Source organism: Centroberyx affinis, unplaced genomic scaffold, assembly GCF_046629955.1.
Source record: "Centroberyx affinis isolate AG114_WGS23_722 - 3 ecotype Tasmania unplaced genomic scaffold, CSIRO-AGI_Caff_v1 ptg002981l_1, whole genome shotgun sequence".
In the NCBI taxonomy this organism is placed as follows: domain Eukaryota; kingdom Metazoa; phylum Chordata; class Actinopteri; order Beryciformes; family Berycidae; genus Centroberyx; species Centroberyx affinis.
The window spans coordinates 41,043-57,424 of record NW_027281087.1 but is presented as its reverse complement, the minus strand read 5'-3'; the positions used below and the strand labels follow the sequence as shown (position 1 = coordinate 57,424).

The window sequence follows — 16,382 nt, the reverse complement described above, 5'->3', positions numbered from 1 at the left end:
TCGCAGATAGAAACGTCTTGCCTGGTGTCCAGCTCCCATAATGTCTTAGGCACTTTTTGAATTTGCATAGTGATTCATAGCGGTCTGGTCAAGCCTATCAATTCAATTTTCAATTCAATTCAATTCAATTCAATTCAATTCAAGGAGCTTCATTGGCATGGCACATGTGCACATGTTGCCAAAGCATAGATTCAAACATAAATGAGATAGAAATAAAGTAAAATAAAATGAAATAAACTGCATATTAAATATAAAGATTCATCACATGGAATATTTCTGGACAGTAACAACAATAACAGTGATGATTACAAAAAAAAAAGCAAAGTTAAAGAAGAGTTTACAGAGTTGATGTGTTTCTTAGATTATGGCATGACATCATCATGACATCATCATGACATCACATACTGAGCACAGAGTTCTACTGTTTCAACATTTTCTCCAAGCAGGAGACACATTTTTTCGTTGATACTGAGATTTTGAAAAAATGTGTATCCTGCTTGGATCCATGACTATCACTGACGTAATTTCTCGCCCCGACCGTTTGGTTGGTGTTAATTGTCAGTTTTCAAAATCTTGTGACCAATCACAGTAGCAAAGCAGATTGACGTAATCTGGAAACGCCTCAGAGCAACGGCAATCATGGCGCCGTTCACTTCTGATCTTTTAAACAGCTGATTATTCCTGTTTTAATTCATCGATACCATTAAGTTTTTTAAGGACTGAGAGAATCGCTAAATCTAGCTCGCTATCATCCAGTTCCTTTGTTGTCGCTCGGTAACGCTCATCATCAGTAGGTTTGTCCCGCCTACATCGACCATCCATCCATCCATTGGACAGTATCTGTCCATATACTGTAATAGGGTAGAGTTTGCACGCCTGACAAATTCAGTCATGGGTGCTGGGAGAAAAAGCAACATGTAATATATATATAAGGCTCCCGCACACCATCTACTTGCAAATCACAATTTAATGTAGCAACCTTTCGGTCATAGATCTTCTTCAAAGCATCAAACATGTAATTGATGTCATCCGTGGGCTACTTATAGTTTTGGTCGTCATTGACAACAGGTGCAAGACGATTGTCAATCAGCACACCCAATTAGCTGATCAGCATAACCATTACATCAACAAATCAGCGTTTATCAAATTAGTAAATCAATAAAAAGACCAGCATTTGTCATATGAATACAAATCAGTTAGTATAACAGAAGATAGTCAAAGTTAAGTTAAAGCTCCTATATATAGAAAATGGCCTACCTTGAGCAAATATATGAAATACATATAAAGATAGTACAAAAATAGGTCAAATAGGACAGTATCTGTCCGAAATAACTGCTGGTGGATGGACTGATCCAGACTGCTATGAATCACCAAGCAAATTCAAAAAGTGATAAAGAGTGTGACTCATGGGGGCTGAACACCAGGAAAAGAAACGTCATCTTCACAGGTCATCTTCTCAGGTAGAAATGTTAATGCAGGGATCCATACTTCTGTGCAGATTTCCATTCATACATCTCTACTTAAAATGTGCTGGAAGTGTCAGCTGTGTGTGTTCATATCACCCCCATTTGCTGTAGCCTTATTTGCATCATATTCTACTTTGATGTCTCTGATTAGCACTTTCTGCTGCAACAACCCAGTTTCCCCCACGGGAATCATTAAAGTTTCATCTAACCTATATCTGATATAAAATCTAAAAACACAACTTTTATCACCAAACAATTTACATTCATTCTTAATGGACAGTCAGTTAATATTGCAACTCAAGGAAATCGCAATGAATTAAATATGGAAGTTTTGAATTTGTACCAGTAATGTTCCAGTGTACCAGATTTCATAAGCATTACCAAATTAAATTCACCAAGTTTACATAAGCAGAAACTGTTTAAATTTGACCATTTTCATGCCAAAAATTACAATATTTAGACTATGCAACACTAAAACTCTCCATTGAAGCATATTCATGAATATGTGTGTGGAATCCAATCAAAATGTCACATTAGAATCACTTCAGGTTAAGGGCTTCCTATAGACAGCCAGTATATTGATCAGTTATACAACAAAAATGTAATCAATCAAACTGCATCATATCAGAGGTGGACCACTGCCTGACCGATACCAGAGGATTAGTGAAAAGCCAATATCAGCCTAATATACTGGCAAGCCATATATATCAGTGTAACACTACTGAGTAAGTCCATTCACTGGTAGGTGCATTGATTAAGTGGGGTGATACTGAGGGATTATGGGAGTTGGAGTTTGTGTGGGATTTAATTGAACTCTCTCTCTCTCTCTCTCTCTCTTCCAGACTGCGAGCCTGAGGAAGTGTCTGACTGGTCCTTCGATGAAAACTGTCTCTTCTGCTGCTTGAGACGCGAGAAAGTCAAGGTTCGCCTCCTCTTTTCTTCCTCCTCTTCCTCCTTCTTCTCATCCACCTCTTCCTCTTCCTCCTCGCCCTCCTCCTCCTCCTCTTCCACCCCCTTCTCCTCTTCCTCACGCATACTCGTTATTTGTGTTGTTCAGCTATCTTGGTCTCGACCCCAATTTGGCTTATGAGAGGATTGTGACATAATGATTTGGGTAGGAGGTGTGTGTGTGTGTGTGTGTGTGTGTGTGTGTGTGTGTGTGTGTGTGTGGGGGGGGGGGGGTTCTGGAGTGGGGGGGTGGCGGTTGGTGACAAGGGTGTAAATTAGTGAGATCCCTTCAGCAGCGAGGAGTTTTCATTGGCTAAAAAGCGACCCGAGTAGAAGAATAATCACACGCTAAAATATTTTCTAAACTTTTCTAACAAAATTTATCTTTTATGTGCTTTGGCATTAGTTCATTTTATCACAAGGTATCCATGGGTCCTTAAACAATCTGAAAAAGTCTTAAAATAAAGTATCTAAATTAACAATTAATTTCCTGTTGTCCTTTTTCTTATTCTGCCCAGTTACGGTATTATTTCAGAACTTTCAAAGCTTTTTCCAGCTTTGTTCTTTATTTTGGATTAAATTTAATCCCAGGTAAAGGTCTTAAAAAGTCTTTCATGTGACCTTCTGAATGCTGCAAATACGCTGTAACTAGGATTCATAAAGATTAATTTTGATATTGGGAGTGTAGGCTACTTTATGAATTTGATATTTACCCAGCAGCCAATAATTTTAGCGTATCTGCTACTGCTGTTTGTCTTGGGTTTGTTTTCTCTGAGTTTCTTGGTCTGCTCAGCCTATCCTTGGGTTGATTTGTGGGTGCTGGATGGGTGGGGGGGGGTATGGGTGGGGGGGGGGTCCATCCCCTCCTTTATTTTTGGGGTGTGATCGAGCAAGCGAGGGAGGGAAGGAAGTTAGGAGGGGGCGTCCTTCCCCCGGCCGTCGCCCAGCACTTGTTTGTGGACTTGACCCCGGTCGGCCCCCGAGGTCGGCCATCTGTCTCCTAAAAACATCCTCGCTTCACCCCCCCCCCCCCCCCATCCCCATCTGTCTCGCTGTCTGTCTCTCTCTCTCTGTCTCTCTATTTCAGTCCACTCGTCTGTCTCTCTCTCTGTCTCTCTATTTCAGTCCACTCGTCTGTCTCTCTCTCTGTCTCTCTATTTCAGTCCACTCGTCTGTCTCTCTGTCTCTCTATTTCAGTCCACTCGTCTGTCTCTCTATTTCAGTCCACTCGTCTGTCTCCCTCTCTCTCTGTCTCTCTATTTCAGTCCACTCGTCTGTCTCTCTGTCTCTCTATTTCAAGTCCACTCGTCTCTCTTTCTCTATTTCAGTCCACTCGTCTGTCTCTCCCTCTCTCTCTGTCTCTCTATTTCAGTCCACTCGTCTGTCTCCCTCTCTCTCTGTCTCTCTATTTCAGTCCACTTGTCTGTCTCTCTGTCTCTCTATTTCAAGTCCACTCGTCTCTCTCTCTCTCTATTTCAGTCCACTCGTCTGTCTCTCTGTCTCTCTATTTCAAGTCCACTCGTCTCTCTCTCTCTTTGTCTCTCTATTTCAGTCCACTCGTCTGTCTCTCTGTCTCTCTATTTCAAGTCCACTCGTCTGTCTCTCGCTCTGTCTCTCTATTTCAAGTCCACACGTCTGTCTCTCTCTCTGTCTCTCTATTTCAGTCCACTCGTCTGTCTGTCTCCCTCTCTATCTCTCTATTTCAGTCCACTCGTCTGTCTGTCTCTCTCTCTATCTCTCTATTTCAGGCCACTTGTCTGTCTCTCTCTCTCTATCTCTCTATTTCAGTCCACTCGTCTGTCTCTCTCTCTGTCTCTTTATTTCAAGTCCACTCGTCTGTCTGTCTCTCTCTATCTCTCTATTTCAGTCCACTCGTCTGTCTCTCTGTCTGTCTCTTTATTTCAAGTCCACTCGTCTGTCTCTCTCTCTCTCTCTGTCTCTCTATTTCAGTCCACTTGTCTGTCTCTCTCTCTCTGTCTCTCTATTTCAAGTCCACTTGTCTGTCTCTCTCTCTCTCTGTCTCTCTATTTCAGTCCACTCGTCTGTCTCTCTCTCTCTGTCTCTCTATTTCAGTCCACTCGTCTCTCTCTCTCTCTCTGTCTCTCTATTTCAGTCCACTCGTCTGTCTCTCTCTCTCTGTCTCTCTATTTCAGTCCACTCGTCTCTCTCTCTCTCTCTGTCTCTCTATTTCAGTCCACTCGTCTGTCTCTCTCTCTCTCTCTGTCTCTCTATTTCAGTCCACTCGTCTGTCTCTCTCTCTCTGTCTCTCTATTTCAAGTCCACTCGTCTGTCTCTCTCTCTCTCTCTCTCTGTCTCTGTCTCTCTATTTCAAGTCCACTCGTCTGTCTCTCTCTCTCTCTCTCTCTCTCTCTGTCTCTCTATTTCAGTCCACTCGTCTGTCCCTCTCTCTCTGGTCTGCTAATAAAGCCATGCTGACAGTCTGCTTGTGTTGCCAAGCCACTCATGGACATCAGTGGGAATTTGTATAAAATGTACACAAATAAAATCAAGTTCATGCATGTAATACAGTAATTACAGATAAGAGTTGAACAGAGCAAGAAGAATCAAAACCAATCACAGCCGCAAAATCAATTAAACTGAGATTACACAAGGTTTATTCAGCTGGTCAATATTCATCTTGTGACACAAATAGACAAAATTTACAACAATATTAATTGTATTGCTCTCCTCACCTAATACAATTTTCATCTTTTCTTTATCTATTAGGCCTTGGAAACTCTCTCTCTCTCTCTCTCTCTCTCTCTCTCTCTCTCTCTCTCTTTCTCTTTCTCTTTCTCTCTGTCTCTCTCTCCCTCTCTCTCTCTCCCTCTCTCTCTCTCCCTCTCTCTCTCTCCCTGTTATTTCCCTCTGCTTGTTTGTAAAATGCCAGAGGAGCTTCAGTGGGCGGAAACCATTGATTCATTGATCTGAAGCCATGCAAACTGTCAGCAGAGAGAGAGAGAGCGAGAGGGGGGGAGGGGGGGTAAGATAAAGAGAGGGAGAAATAGTAAGATAAAGAGAGGGAGGAATAGTGAAGGCCTTAAAGACGCTGCCTCTCATCTTTGTTTTTGTCTCATGGCTACCATACACAAACACAGACCCCCACCCCCCACCCCACCCCACACACACACACACACACACACACACACTCACACACATTTCCTGTTTATTGTTCTAAAGACAATGGCAGTAAACTCATTACAACTGACAACCGCAGTGAACGCTAACAGTGCCGTTAATCCTTTTCCCTATTCAGAGGCTAAATTCCAATTCCCAGTCAATGGCGGGTTTGTTTCATAACACTGTGGGTGGGGACAGGGTGTGTGTGTGTGTGTGTGTGTGTGTGTGTGTTGGGTCGGGGGGCCCAGAAGCGTCTCCATGTGCTGATGTGTCTAACAGACTGTAGGATTTTCATCAGGTCCTTGTTGAAAACTGCCTGTGGTAGTAACCTGTACAGGACAGAAGGGAGTGAACATCCTGTAGTGAAAACATGCGTTTCCTGGGTTAGAAAAACCCGCCAGGCTCATGCTACGATAATGAGAAACCCAGTTATGACGCCTGGTTTACTCCTATATTAAACAGGTTACTATATGGCATGGAAACGTCTCACTGCTTTCACTGTTGGTTTTCACCGTCTGCACAAACAGACTCGCACAGTGGTTTAGGTATATTTTGATGTCAACAACAAAAAACAATGTTGGCGAATAGTACTCACTGTTACTATTACTATTAGGCTCATCATTTATTTCCACTGTATTAGAACTAATCTGCTGCTCAGGCAAAGAGCGCAGCTTGCGGCTGAAACTTATTGCAGGCAAACTGTTCTATTTGTGGACAGGAATATTGTGTTAATTGGTTTATTTATTGCAACATGGAGATTTAATTGCAGGGAATCAAAGGGAGATGTAAACAGCTTAACCTGAATACGACTTCAACTAGAATATGGCAAATCTGTGCATGTAAACACAGACAGTGTGAGTGTGAGGCTCAGACAGCAGAGTGTGTTCAGGTCAGTTCAGCTGTCGCAGTGCAGGATTGGGCAATATGAAATTGTTAAGTGGAGTGATACAAAATACATTGACACAAAATAAATGCATTATCATACTCTGTAATCAACATTATCATTACAGGTAAAGATGATGAAATGCAGGTACATTCTCTGCAATCCTTATAGAAAAAAAAATGTTTTGGCTAGTGAAAATGCACTGTGGCTGTTTACTCTCAACGCCACAAAGTTGATTTCAAGCCCTGGTGGTGTGTAGTCAGGACTGAAAAATACTTAAACTCGTTACATTATTTGCCAAAAAGCACGGAACCAGCCAGCCATTTTTTAAAATTAATTTCCAACATGCTAAAAAATTCCTTTCAATAGCTCTATTGTCCAACTGGACCCGGTAAGGATCTGGACTTTAAAAATGTTGCAATTTGGCCAACCATGGAATTTAAAATGGTAAAAAAAAAAAAAAAAAAAACATCTATTGTTGATGTGCCTTGGATTTCTGGGTCCATTTTGTTGTTTGGTGTATTTTTCTTATTCCCGTGACGTGACATCACATTGAGATATTTCCATTGCAGCTACAAGACATGACGTGTTTTGAGTAAAGGGAGCAACTCTCGAAACTCTTTTTCTCGACTGGAATAACTCGCTCTCCTGTTCTTACAATCACAATTGCTCTCTCCACATATAATTGATGATCTGAAGAGTGTGAGAGTATCTGAACGCAGATTTTTTCCTTAATTTACCAATTATCCTTTAAAAAGCATCATAATTTCTATAATTCAGTTTGTGAGAGTAGGTGTTATTTATAATGTAGACAATACAGTTAATTAGTGTAATCTAGTGTGTTAATGTCTATGGAGTTTTTAAACGCTGAGCTAATGTAGATTGACTTGCGTGACAGTGTGTGAGTCTTTTACAGGATGGAACTGATCTGTGTCTTTGTGTGTGTGTGTGTGTGTGTGTGTGTGTGTGTGTGTGTGTGTTTGTGTGTGTGTGTGTGTAGGAGCACGCGGTAGGGAACGGTGGCAGCAGCCAGGTGCTGTCGGAGTGCGAAGACTACAAACAGGAACAGTCTCGGATCAGCCGGTTGGAGAGACAGGCCCAAGACTTCCTCAATGCTGTGTTCCACAGAAAAGGTAAGGGATACACACACACACACAACACACACACACACACACACACACAGTCAAAAGTAATTAGGAGTATAGAATATTAGGAGTGTTGGGAGTTTCTGGAATATCATGGGATTTTTAAAGGTGTATTTCAGTCAGGTTAAATCAGGGAATATCAGGGAATTTAACAAAAGAGTCAGACACAGTATCTCATAATAAACCTTTAGCTGATGCGTATCCACAGCGACTTACTGAGTGCAACAGTAGAATAAACTTCAATTCGTAGATCTCCAACATTATAAGCAACCAACAGTGAAGAGGTCAGGAGTTGAACTCACTGAGCTCTTACAACAGATGCAACAGAAGTTTCTTTGTCCCTAGAATGACAGTGTATCATAGAGAAGCACGATGTACAGAAATAACAGCCAGGGAGAAAAGATGTTGTTTTTTTTTCAAGACAGAATTGTATACAGAGATGAGACTTGATAGAGGTGGAAGCCACTGTACATAAAAGAAGTGTGTGGTCAGGCTGAGCTTTTCCACAAATCAAGGTGTTCTTGTAAGAGGAGGAGGAGGAGGAAAAAAGTCTACAGTATTTCAGGGAGTCCATGAGGAAACATGAGAATGACACGCACTCCATAAAAAATTATTCAAAACCAGAAGGAACTCTGAGACCGTAAACTACCGCCAACGATGAACAGTTGTCCAACTTGTTAAGTGGAGTCTCAAAAAACAATAGTTAGATGATATCTCAAAAACTTACAAGTGGATTTCTATGAAAGTTGGTGGACAGATTGGTCCTTGGGCCAATAAACAATTGATTAGGTTTTGGTGGTGATCTGGATCTAGTATTTTTGATTTTTGAGTTCACAAACATTAGAAATCTTGGCTAAGTATCACATGTAACGATGCTTTAATGAAGGCTTATTTGCTGAAACACATTAGCCTGATGTTGGTCATTAACAAAAATGTGTCATAATTGAGGTCTTGACTTTTGTTGTTTATTTTTTAATACGTTTTATGGGGTGTTGTCATGGACTCGGAAGTCGATTTGACGATTTCCAGGATTTTCAAAGTCTACAGTTTGTCAGAGGGAAGAGAGCTTTGCAGTAGTCTAATCTACTGCTAACAAAGGAATTCAACACTTGTTCGGCATCAAGCAGTGACACTGAACTAATGATATAATTGACATGACTATAAATATTACCGTCTAAGATCATACCCACATTTCTGACCTGATCCTTACTCTGAAGAGACAGAGACTTGAGGTAGACTTGAGGTGCCTATGAGCCTTAGCAGCTAGAATAAGTACTTTGGTTTTATCTCAATTGTGTTGTAGAAAATTATGGGACATCCAGTTTAGGTACACTGAATCAGTGAATCCACAGGACCTAAGTCACTGGTGGAGAGTGACATGCAAAGGTGTGTGTCTGGATGTTGTGTTTTTGAATAAATTGTCCAAGTGGAAGCATATGTAAATTGAACAAAAGGGGGCCACGGATCGATCCCTGGGGGACACCGCACGTAATATTTCTTTTTCAGAGTTACAGTCCCCAATTGAGACAAAGACGTTTCTGCCTGCAGGTAGACTCTAAACCAGTTAAGAACTGGGCCAGAGAGACCGACCCAGTTTTCCAACCTGTCTACCAGTATGCACCAGTATCATCTGTATCAAATGTAGCAGGGTGGGGTGCATTTGATACACAAGGATAGAAAGCTTACGCAAGTCTGTGTTTATCCGAATATCATTAACGAGTGCTGTCACTGTGCTATGGTGGGCTTGGAAGCCAGATTGGAAATCTGGCAAGAAAGCCACTTGAGGTTGCATAATTATTTGATTGCATATACACTCGTTTTTCAAGGATTTTGCTAAGGAATGGCAAATTAGAGATGGGCCTGTAATTACTGATAACTGATGCATCTAGATTTGTTTTCTTTAAAAGAGGTCCAGGACCTTTGTCGCTTGTCATCCCCATAGCAAATCATAGCTATTATTCAAAAGTAATGACATCGCCAAGGGAATAAATCGTGGCAGTGAGTTTTTTTCAGTGGGCTATTCTTTCACTTATACTTGGGGGATTTTCTGTATTCTGACTTATACAGCATTTAACTGAAGGAGCAGTTCTTGTAGTTCTTGAGTAAAATATTTCCACCTCTGCTTGTAGAACCGGTAATGACTGCTGACACTGCTGAAAATGTTAAGAGACAGTTTCCTGACCCAGAGCCTGAGGCAGACTTAATGGAAATGGACTGAAAAATGTCCAAAATGCACAGGCGCCAGTGGAGAGATAGAAATTAAATGTGAAGCGTTTGAGTCTAATATGAGATATCCTCCGAAAAAAAAAGTGACACCTACTCTTAACCAAAATGTGTTAATGCATTACATAAGGGAAGGCTTCTGTCCTCCATTAACTGCCAAATGTTGGGGCTATGTATGAGTTCAATGTTAGTCAGACTTTTTGGATTGCACACAAACACTGTCAGGATGTACCAGCCACTGACACCGCTCTCCCCAAACTTCCTCCTACATGTTCACTGTGGGGTTTTTTTTATTCCACACTAAATTATGTACATTTTAACTCATTTCATTTGGCTGCATCACTCCTCAGCCCGACTTGAGAAGCACGTCACACCAGTTGTGCAACACGCTGACCCGTCCCAGCATGCCTTTCATGGACACGGGGATGTGCAGGTCGCCAAGTCCAAGCCCTTAGGCGTACATGACATTCAGGTTCAACGTCAACCCAAAAAACGTCAACAGTTTTAAAATACACCACCAGTCAAAAGTTTGGACCCACCTGCTTGAATGTACTATGTTTCTCATTCTCTTAAAGCCATTTTGATCTACAGGCTTCTGCTTAAATGCTTGAAATTAGTTTCCTAGACAAATATAAATAGTGAAGTTGATCCTATGTATGAATTTCTTTCCAAAGCCCTTTGCCTTTCCATCAAGGCAAAGGGCGGCTACTTTAAAGAATCTAAAATATAAGATAGTTTTGATTTGTTTAACACTTTTTTGGTCACTGCATAATTCCATTTGAGTTATTTCATAGTTTTGATGTCTTTACTATTATTCTAAAATGTGACAAATTGTAAAAAATAAAGAAAAATGCGTGTGGCCAAACTTTTGACTGGTAGTGTATGATATAATGACACAGTAAAACATCATATTAGAACCGCTTTGGAAACTGTTTTGAACTGATATCAGGAAGATGTTTAGTGCTCGATTTCACAAAGCAATGCAGGCGGCAGCTGAGGACGACTACGGACACTGTGTCAACTTACAGCTACATTTCCACATGTTTTCAGGCCGTCTGCAGCTGTGGTTTTCAGTTCTTTGGATAGCCTTGGCCTTACACATGGGTGAGAGTCATAGAATCCACGTTTCCTGCGTTTTTACACTTTTATTATACAAAGTTTTTCCACAGTAGATGATGAGTCAATGATTTAAATAGACTCCAGAAGAATTAACTTAAACTTGACAATCCCAACCACGGTAAGAAAACCGTGTGGCTCCATGGCTCACAAAGCTGAAACTAATTGTTCTCCTCCTCCAGCAGCCTACCTAATTAACGGTTCCCTATCATTCTTAAAGCAACAGCCCACCTTAAGGCTACTGCTCCCACTGATTCCACACTGTCCCAAAACAACACAAATTCTGGTGAACAAAATTCCAAATCTTAGCCACAAATATATATGCCTAAGGAGGGAGGGAGGGAGGGAGGCAGGCAGGGAGGCAGGGAGGGAGGGAGGGAGGCAGGCAGGCAGAGAGGGAGGGAGGCAGGGAGGCAGGCAGGGAGGGAGGCAGGGAGGCAGGGAGGGAGGCAGGCAGGGAGGGAGGCTGGGAGGCAGGCAGGCAGGGAGGGAGGGAGGCAGGCAGGGAGGGAGGCAGGGAGGGAGGCTGGGAGGCAGGGAGGGAGGCAGGCAGGGAGGCAGGGAGCTGCTGTGTGTTTTTAGCCTGGATTAGGGAAGCCATGAGAGGGAGGAAGCAGATGTCGGTCCAATCAATGCCGGTCCTAATCAATCTGGCCTCACTCACACAGACAGAGCTGCCTCTGTAGCTGCTATATATAGACAGACGAACAGCCACACAGGCCCAGGCATGATGGGACACACACACACACACACACACACACACACACATACACACACACACTACAGACCTGTTGCATGCATTCAGGCACACATGCTCACAGAAACACAAAATGATGTATACACTGACACAGTCAAGTATATATATACAGGCACACACACAACAAGCACACATACACTAACACAGACAGGGATGCAGGAGACACACACACACATACACACACACAATAAGTGGGTATACACACGCATATACACACAAACAAAAGTGTACATGCATACACACACATACACACACAAGCATCCAGCCTCACACACACCGGCTCTGCCCTGCTGCAGACTGGAGTGCTGGAGTTTCCTTCCCGCTCCTGGACCTTTCCAGAAATGTTTCGGTCGTGTCGACTTGTTTCCCCTCTCAGGGCGGACGGCAGAATTCCCCAACCCCGAAGGAAATGTTTGTCCAAAAAAAAAAACGCCCGCCTGCCAGATCGCTTGGCTTTGTTCTAGCGAGGCGAGAGCCCCCATGCACCTTTGCACCGGCCTGTAGCGTTACACAACCATTTCCCAGAGTCCAGGCGCCAAGTGGGATTGGCGGCACAAAACCTCACCTGCCAAAACTGAAACTAGGGCAGATTTCCAGCTGAGTATCTTCCCTCCCAGCGTCTCTGCACTACTCTGCAAAACACATGAATCCACACACTGGAATAATGTAGAGAATCTGTAAACTTCACGTCAACGTTTTGCCCATATTAGGACTTCATCAGGACAGAACAGCATGTCTTGTATTGCCATGCCAACACGAAAGAAAGGCAGGGATTACACACTGTTATAGATAGGTGAGATCAAAAGGGATCACAAGTCACATTTGACAATGCAGAGGAGTAAGCTTGCTAATTAGAGCAGAAATCCAACGGGAACGTCTAGTGAAGAGGTAATATGTTACCGTGCTAAAAACTGGAATAATAAAACTGCTTTGTCTTTTGCTTTTTTTGGCTTGAGATCGAGGCTTTTTAGTCAAATTTGTTTGCGCCAGTCGCTCAGTCGTACCAGAGAACCAGAGTGGTTTGCTGGTTCATCGTTAATTAGATAATATACTTAGTTTTTGTCTTATACAGTGAACAGGCAAAAGTCCCTCCTTAATAAAATGATCAGAAACTGAGAGAAATTCTGCAGTACAGAATTGTCTGATTTTCAGGTAGTCTGGCAGCTCATCTTTCTCCTGCAGATCACTTCTTGGTGGTTGTTATGTTTTTTAACACTAGGAAGCCCAATTAATTTTAAGCCAGCAGGCCATCAATTTAAATGGGTAAATAGAACAATAACTACTATTTCCTTGCATGATTTAGAAAATCTAACAACACTGGTTCGTACAGAAAGAGGGTTGAGAAAAAGTCATGAAGGGACTTGATATTTCAAGTCTAAAATTCAGAACTGTAGATTTTCTGCGGCTTCACCTTTCTAGTGTCAAAGCTTGTCCTTGCGCCTAAATGATCATCAAGACTTTTACTCTGCAATATCTTCCAAACACTTGTATAGCCCATATTGCTCCTTTAGTTGGATCGCACAACGTAATGCAGGAGAAAGGCGCAATGTGATTAAAGTGCATGAGTGAAGTGAAACAGTACAAATAACTGGTGGAAATCAGTCCTTGGTTGAGCTATGAATGAAAAATACTCTGAAATACAAGACAGGACCAGTAGAAGAAACAATGCAGGAGAGTTAAAACAAGGGAATCCTGGGGAAAATGTCATGGCGGACGATAACCTGCTGCACACCAACATCATGGAGCCCTAACCGTGCTCAATAGGAAGGATTAAGAGCTGTATGTATGTGATTTTTGGATTATTTTCAGCATAGCTTCAGGATTAGATTTTTTAGATAATGTATTGTTTGGGGGATTTGGGGTCGGCACAGCGGTCCGCATGCAAGTATCCAAATAATGGAACTGCTGGTTTAAAGAGATAAGTCCGGTAGACTATGGTTGAAGAGTATTTGGGACAATGCCAGATTAATGCATAAACAAGGGAGTGACGTCGTTGTTGCTTCTAACTGTTTTGCTTAATGTGAATTAACCGATGAGATCAATGACCAGTGTTTGCTATGGTTTGTTTTGTCGCAGCAGGGGATGATGGGAACTCTGGTTTTGACGTCTGTGCTTTCCCCCGGTCTCTTATTCCCAGTGCTTGTTGCAGTTAAAAAATGAACTCGTACCTCTCATACATGATAGATATGATTTTTCAGGAATCAAGAAAAGAATGAGTGTTTTCTCACCGACACCCACATTATTTTTGAAATCCTTCCGCGGGACCCAAGAGCACCCATGGGCCACGGAAATCACACATAACAAAACAAAAACAAAAACACAAACAGCAGTGTTAAAAAGTGGTAAAGCAGTGGTAAAACGTCTATATTTTGATCTGAGTGTAATTTCCCCAAATTTGTTTGAATTAGATGAGCAAAATGGCCTGGTGATGAATTTTTGATGTCCTTAAATTTTTATAGTGTCTCTGAGGAGGCGTTTTCCAAGCTGTGTGTGTGTGTGTGTGTGTGTGTGTGTGTGTGTGTGTGTGTGTGTGTGTGTGTGTGTGTGTGTGTACTTTGGGTATGGGGGTTGGGTGGGTTCACTGTTCAGTTCAGTTTATAATATTCTTATATTTTGCAATATTATATACTTGCATTTTATAAAGGGAACAGGCAAAAGCCCCTGCTTAATAAAATGATGAGAAATTAAATTCTGTGATACAGAATTAATTGACTTCATTCAGTCTGGTCATTCAGTCGATCTAATAGCATCTTTCTCAATGATGCTTTCCTCGTTAAATAATGGTTAAATAAAAAAAATCTAAAATTCTCCTGTCGATCACATTTTGTTCATTATTCTGTGTTTTAAAGCTTGTCCCAAGCCTAAATTATCATCGAGCTGGACCATTATGTATTTTCCACATATTAATAGCTATATTGCTCCTTTAGTTGGAGCATGAAGATGCAATGTGATCAAAGATCATGTATGATGTGCAACTCGCCAATACAAAGAGGTGCACCAAAGTGGTGCCAGTGAAATTAGCTATGAATGAAAATTGCTGTGAAATATGACAGATCACTAGGACAAGTGATAAGAGATATCCCACAGTATATCTAAGAGAAAGAGTTAAAACAAGGGAGAAGAGAAGAGAAGAGACCTGCTGCACACCAGCATGATGGTTCCGTGCTCAATAGGATTAAATGCTGTTTCTGAGAGATTTTGGGATTATTTCAGTATAGCGTCACGATTACATTTTGGGGATAAAATGTGATAAAATGAGCCAGTGGTTTCCTGGAGAACAGGATGCTGACGTGTTTCTTCCTCTGTTGTGTTTCCCTGCAGACCTCCCAAGTTTCTCAGACCCCCACATCCCTCTAGTGGCTCGTGAGATCATGCAGCGAATGATCCGCCAGTTCGCTGCCGAATATACCTCAAAAACTACTCAGGACGACCCGCCCCCGCCCAACGGCACCATGAAGGACCAAAGCCTGCCGAGAGCAGCGTCTCTGGCCCCGGCCCCCGGCTCCCCTCCCGGACCGCTGGCCCCTCTGGCCCTGCCGCCGCCGAGCTCCCCTCCCTCGTCCGCCTCCTCATCCCCCTCCCCGACCCCCGGGCCGGGCCTCAGCCCCACCGCCGCCTCTGCCTCAGCCCCCGCCTGCACCCTGAACGCCAACAACACGGGAGCCAGTAACGGAGGAGGAGGAGGAGGAGGAGGAGGAGGAGGTGTGGCTGCTGCCTCTGCACAGAACCCCGTCCTCAGCAAGCTTCTCATGGCCGACCAGGACGGCCCGCTGGACCTCACCGTCAAAAAGAACCACGCCGAGCCAGAGCCCAGCCAGCAGGGTGAGCACACACACACACACACACACACAAACATGCATGCATAAACACACACACACACATACACGCACACATACAGGCACATAGGCATCATCGGTGTCCTGCATTGTTTGGAAGTAGTTTCAATAAATGTAATTAAACTCGCTGTTTAACTACATTTTGCAGTAGTGTGGTAGTTCAGCTAAATTCTAATTTGGATTGTGTTTTTCATAGTGTTTTTTTGGTCATTTTGAGGCGTAGATAAAGACCCCATCTTTACTTCTTTGATTTGATGTATTTCTTGTTGAAACAGGATGTTGGAGGCGGGACATAATGCAGTGAGGGATGATTCAAAAGTCTAAACCAATGGAATACAGTGGTGGAAGAAGTACTCAGATCTTTTACTTAAGTAAAAATAGAAATACCACAGTATAAAAATACTCTGTTACAAGTAAAAGTCCTGCATTCAAAATGTTACTTAAGTAAAAGTACAAAAGTATCAGCATCAAAATGTACTTGAAGCAACAAAAGTAAAAGTACTCATTATGCAGAATGGCCCATTTCAGAATAACACAGTATATATTATATTATTGAATTATATTTATTGATGCATTAATGTGTAAGCATCACTTTAATGTTGCAGCTGGAAAAGGTGGAGCTGATTTCCACTACTTTATATACTGCTGGGTAGCTTACAGCAATCTATAATAATACATATTAGTTGATTATATTTTGTATTAATAATCTGAATCTGCAAAGTAACTAGTAACTTAAGTTATCAAATAAAGGTAGTGGAGTAAAAAGTACAATATTTCCCTCTGAAATGTAGTGGAGTAGAAGTATAAAGTAACATAAAATGGTACCTACAAATTTTACTGAAGTACAGTATTCGAGGACATTTACTTAGTTACTTTCCACCTCTGATG

The 16,382-nt window shown here is 42.1% G+C and overlaps 1 protein-coding gene across 1 annotated transcript in view; it reads left to right on the top strand.

Annotated features, from left to right (window-relative positions):
* Positions 1-2,301: 2,301 nt before the first annotated feature.
* The window catches only part of lcor (ligand dependent nuclear receptor corepressor), a gene marked incomplete at both ends in the record, with an annotated part of 28,491 nt that continues 14,410 nt past the window's right edge, over positions 2,302-16,382 (top strand). Inside the window, 3 exon segments of the mRNA XM_071537101.1 lie at positions 2,302-2,388; positions 7,418-7,550; positions 14,980-15,480. Of these exon segments, the coding sequence (XP_071393202.1) occupies positions 2,302-2,388; positions 7,418-7,550; positions 14,980-15,480 (721 nt within the window).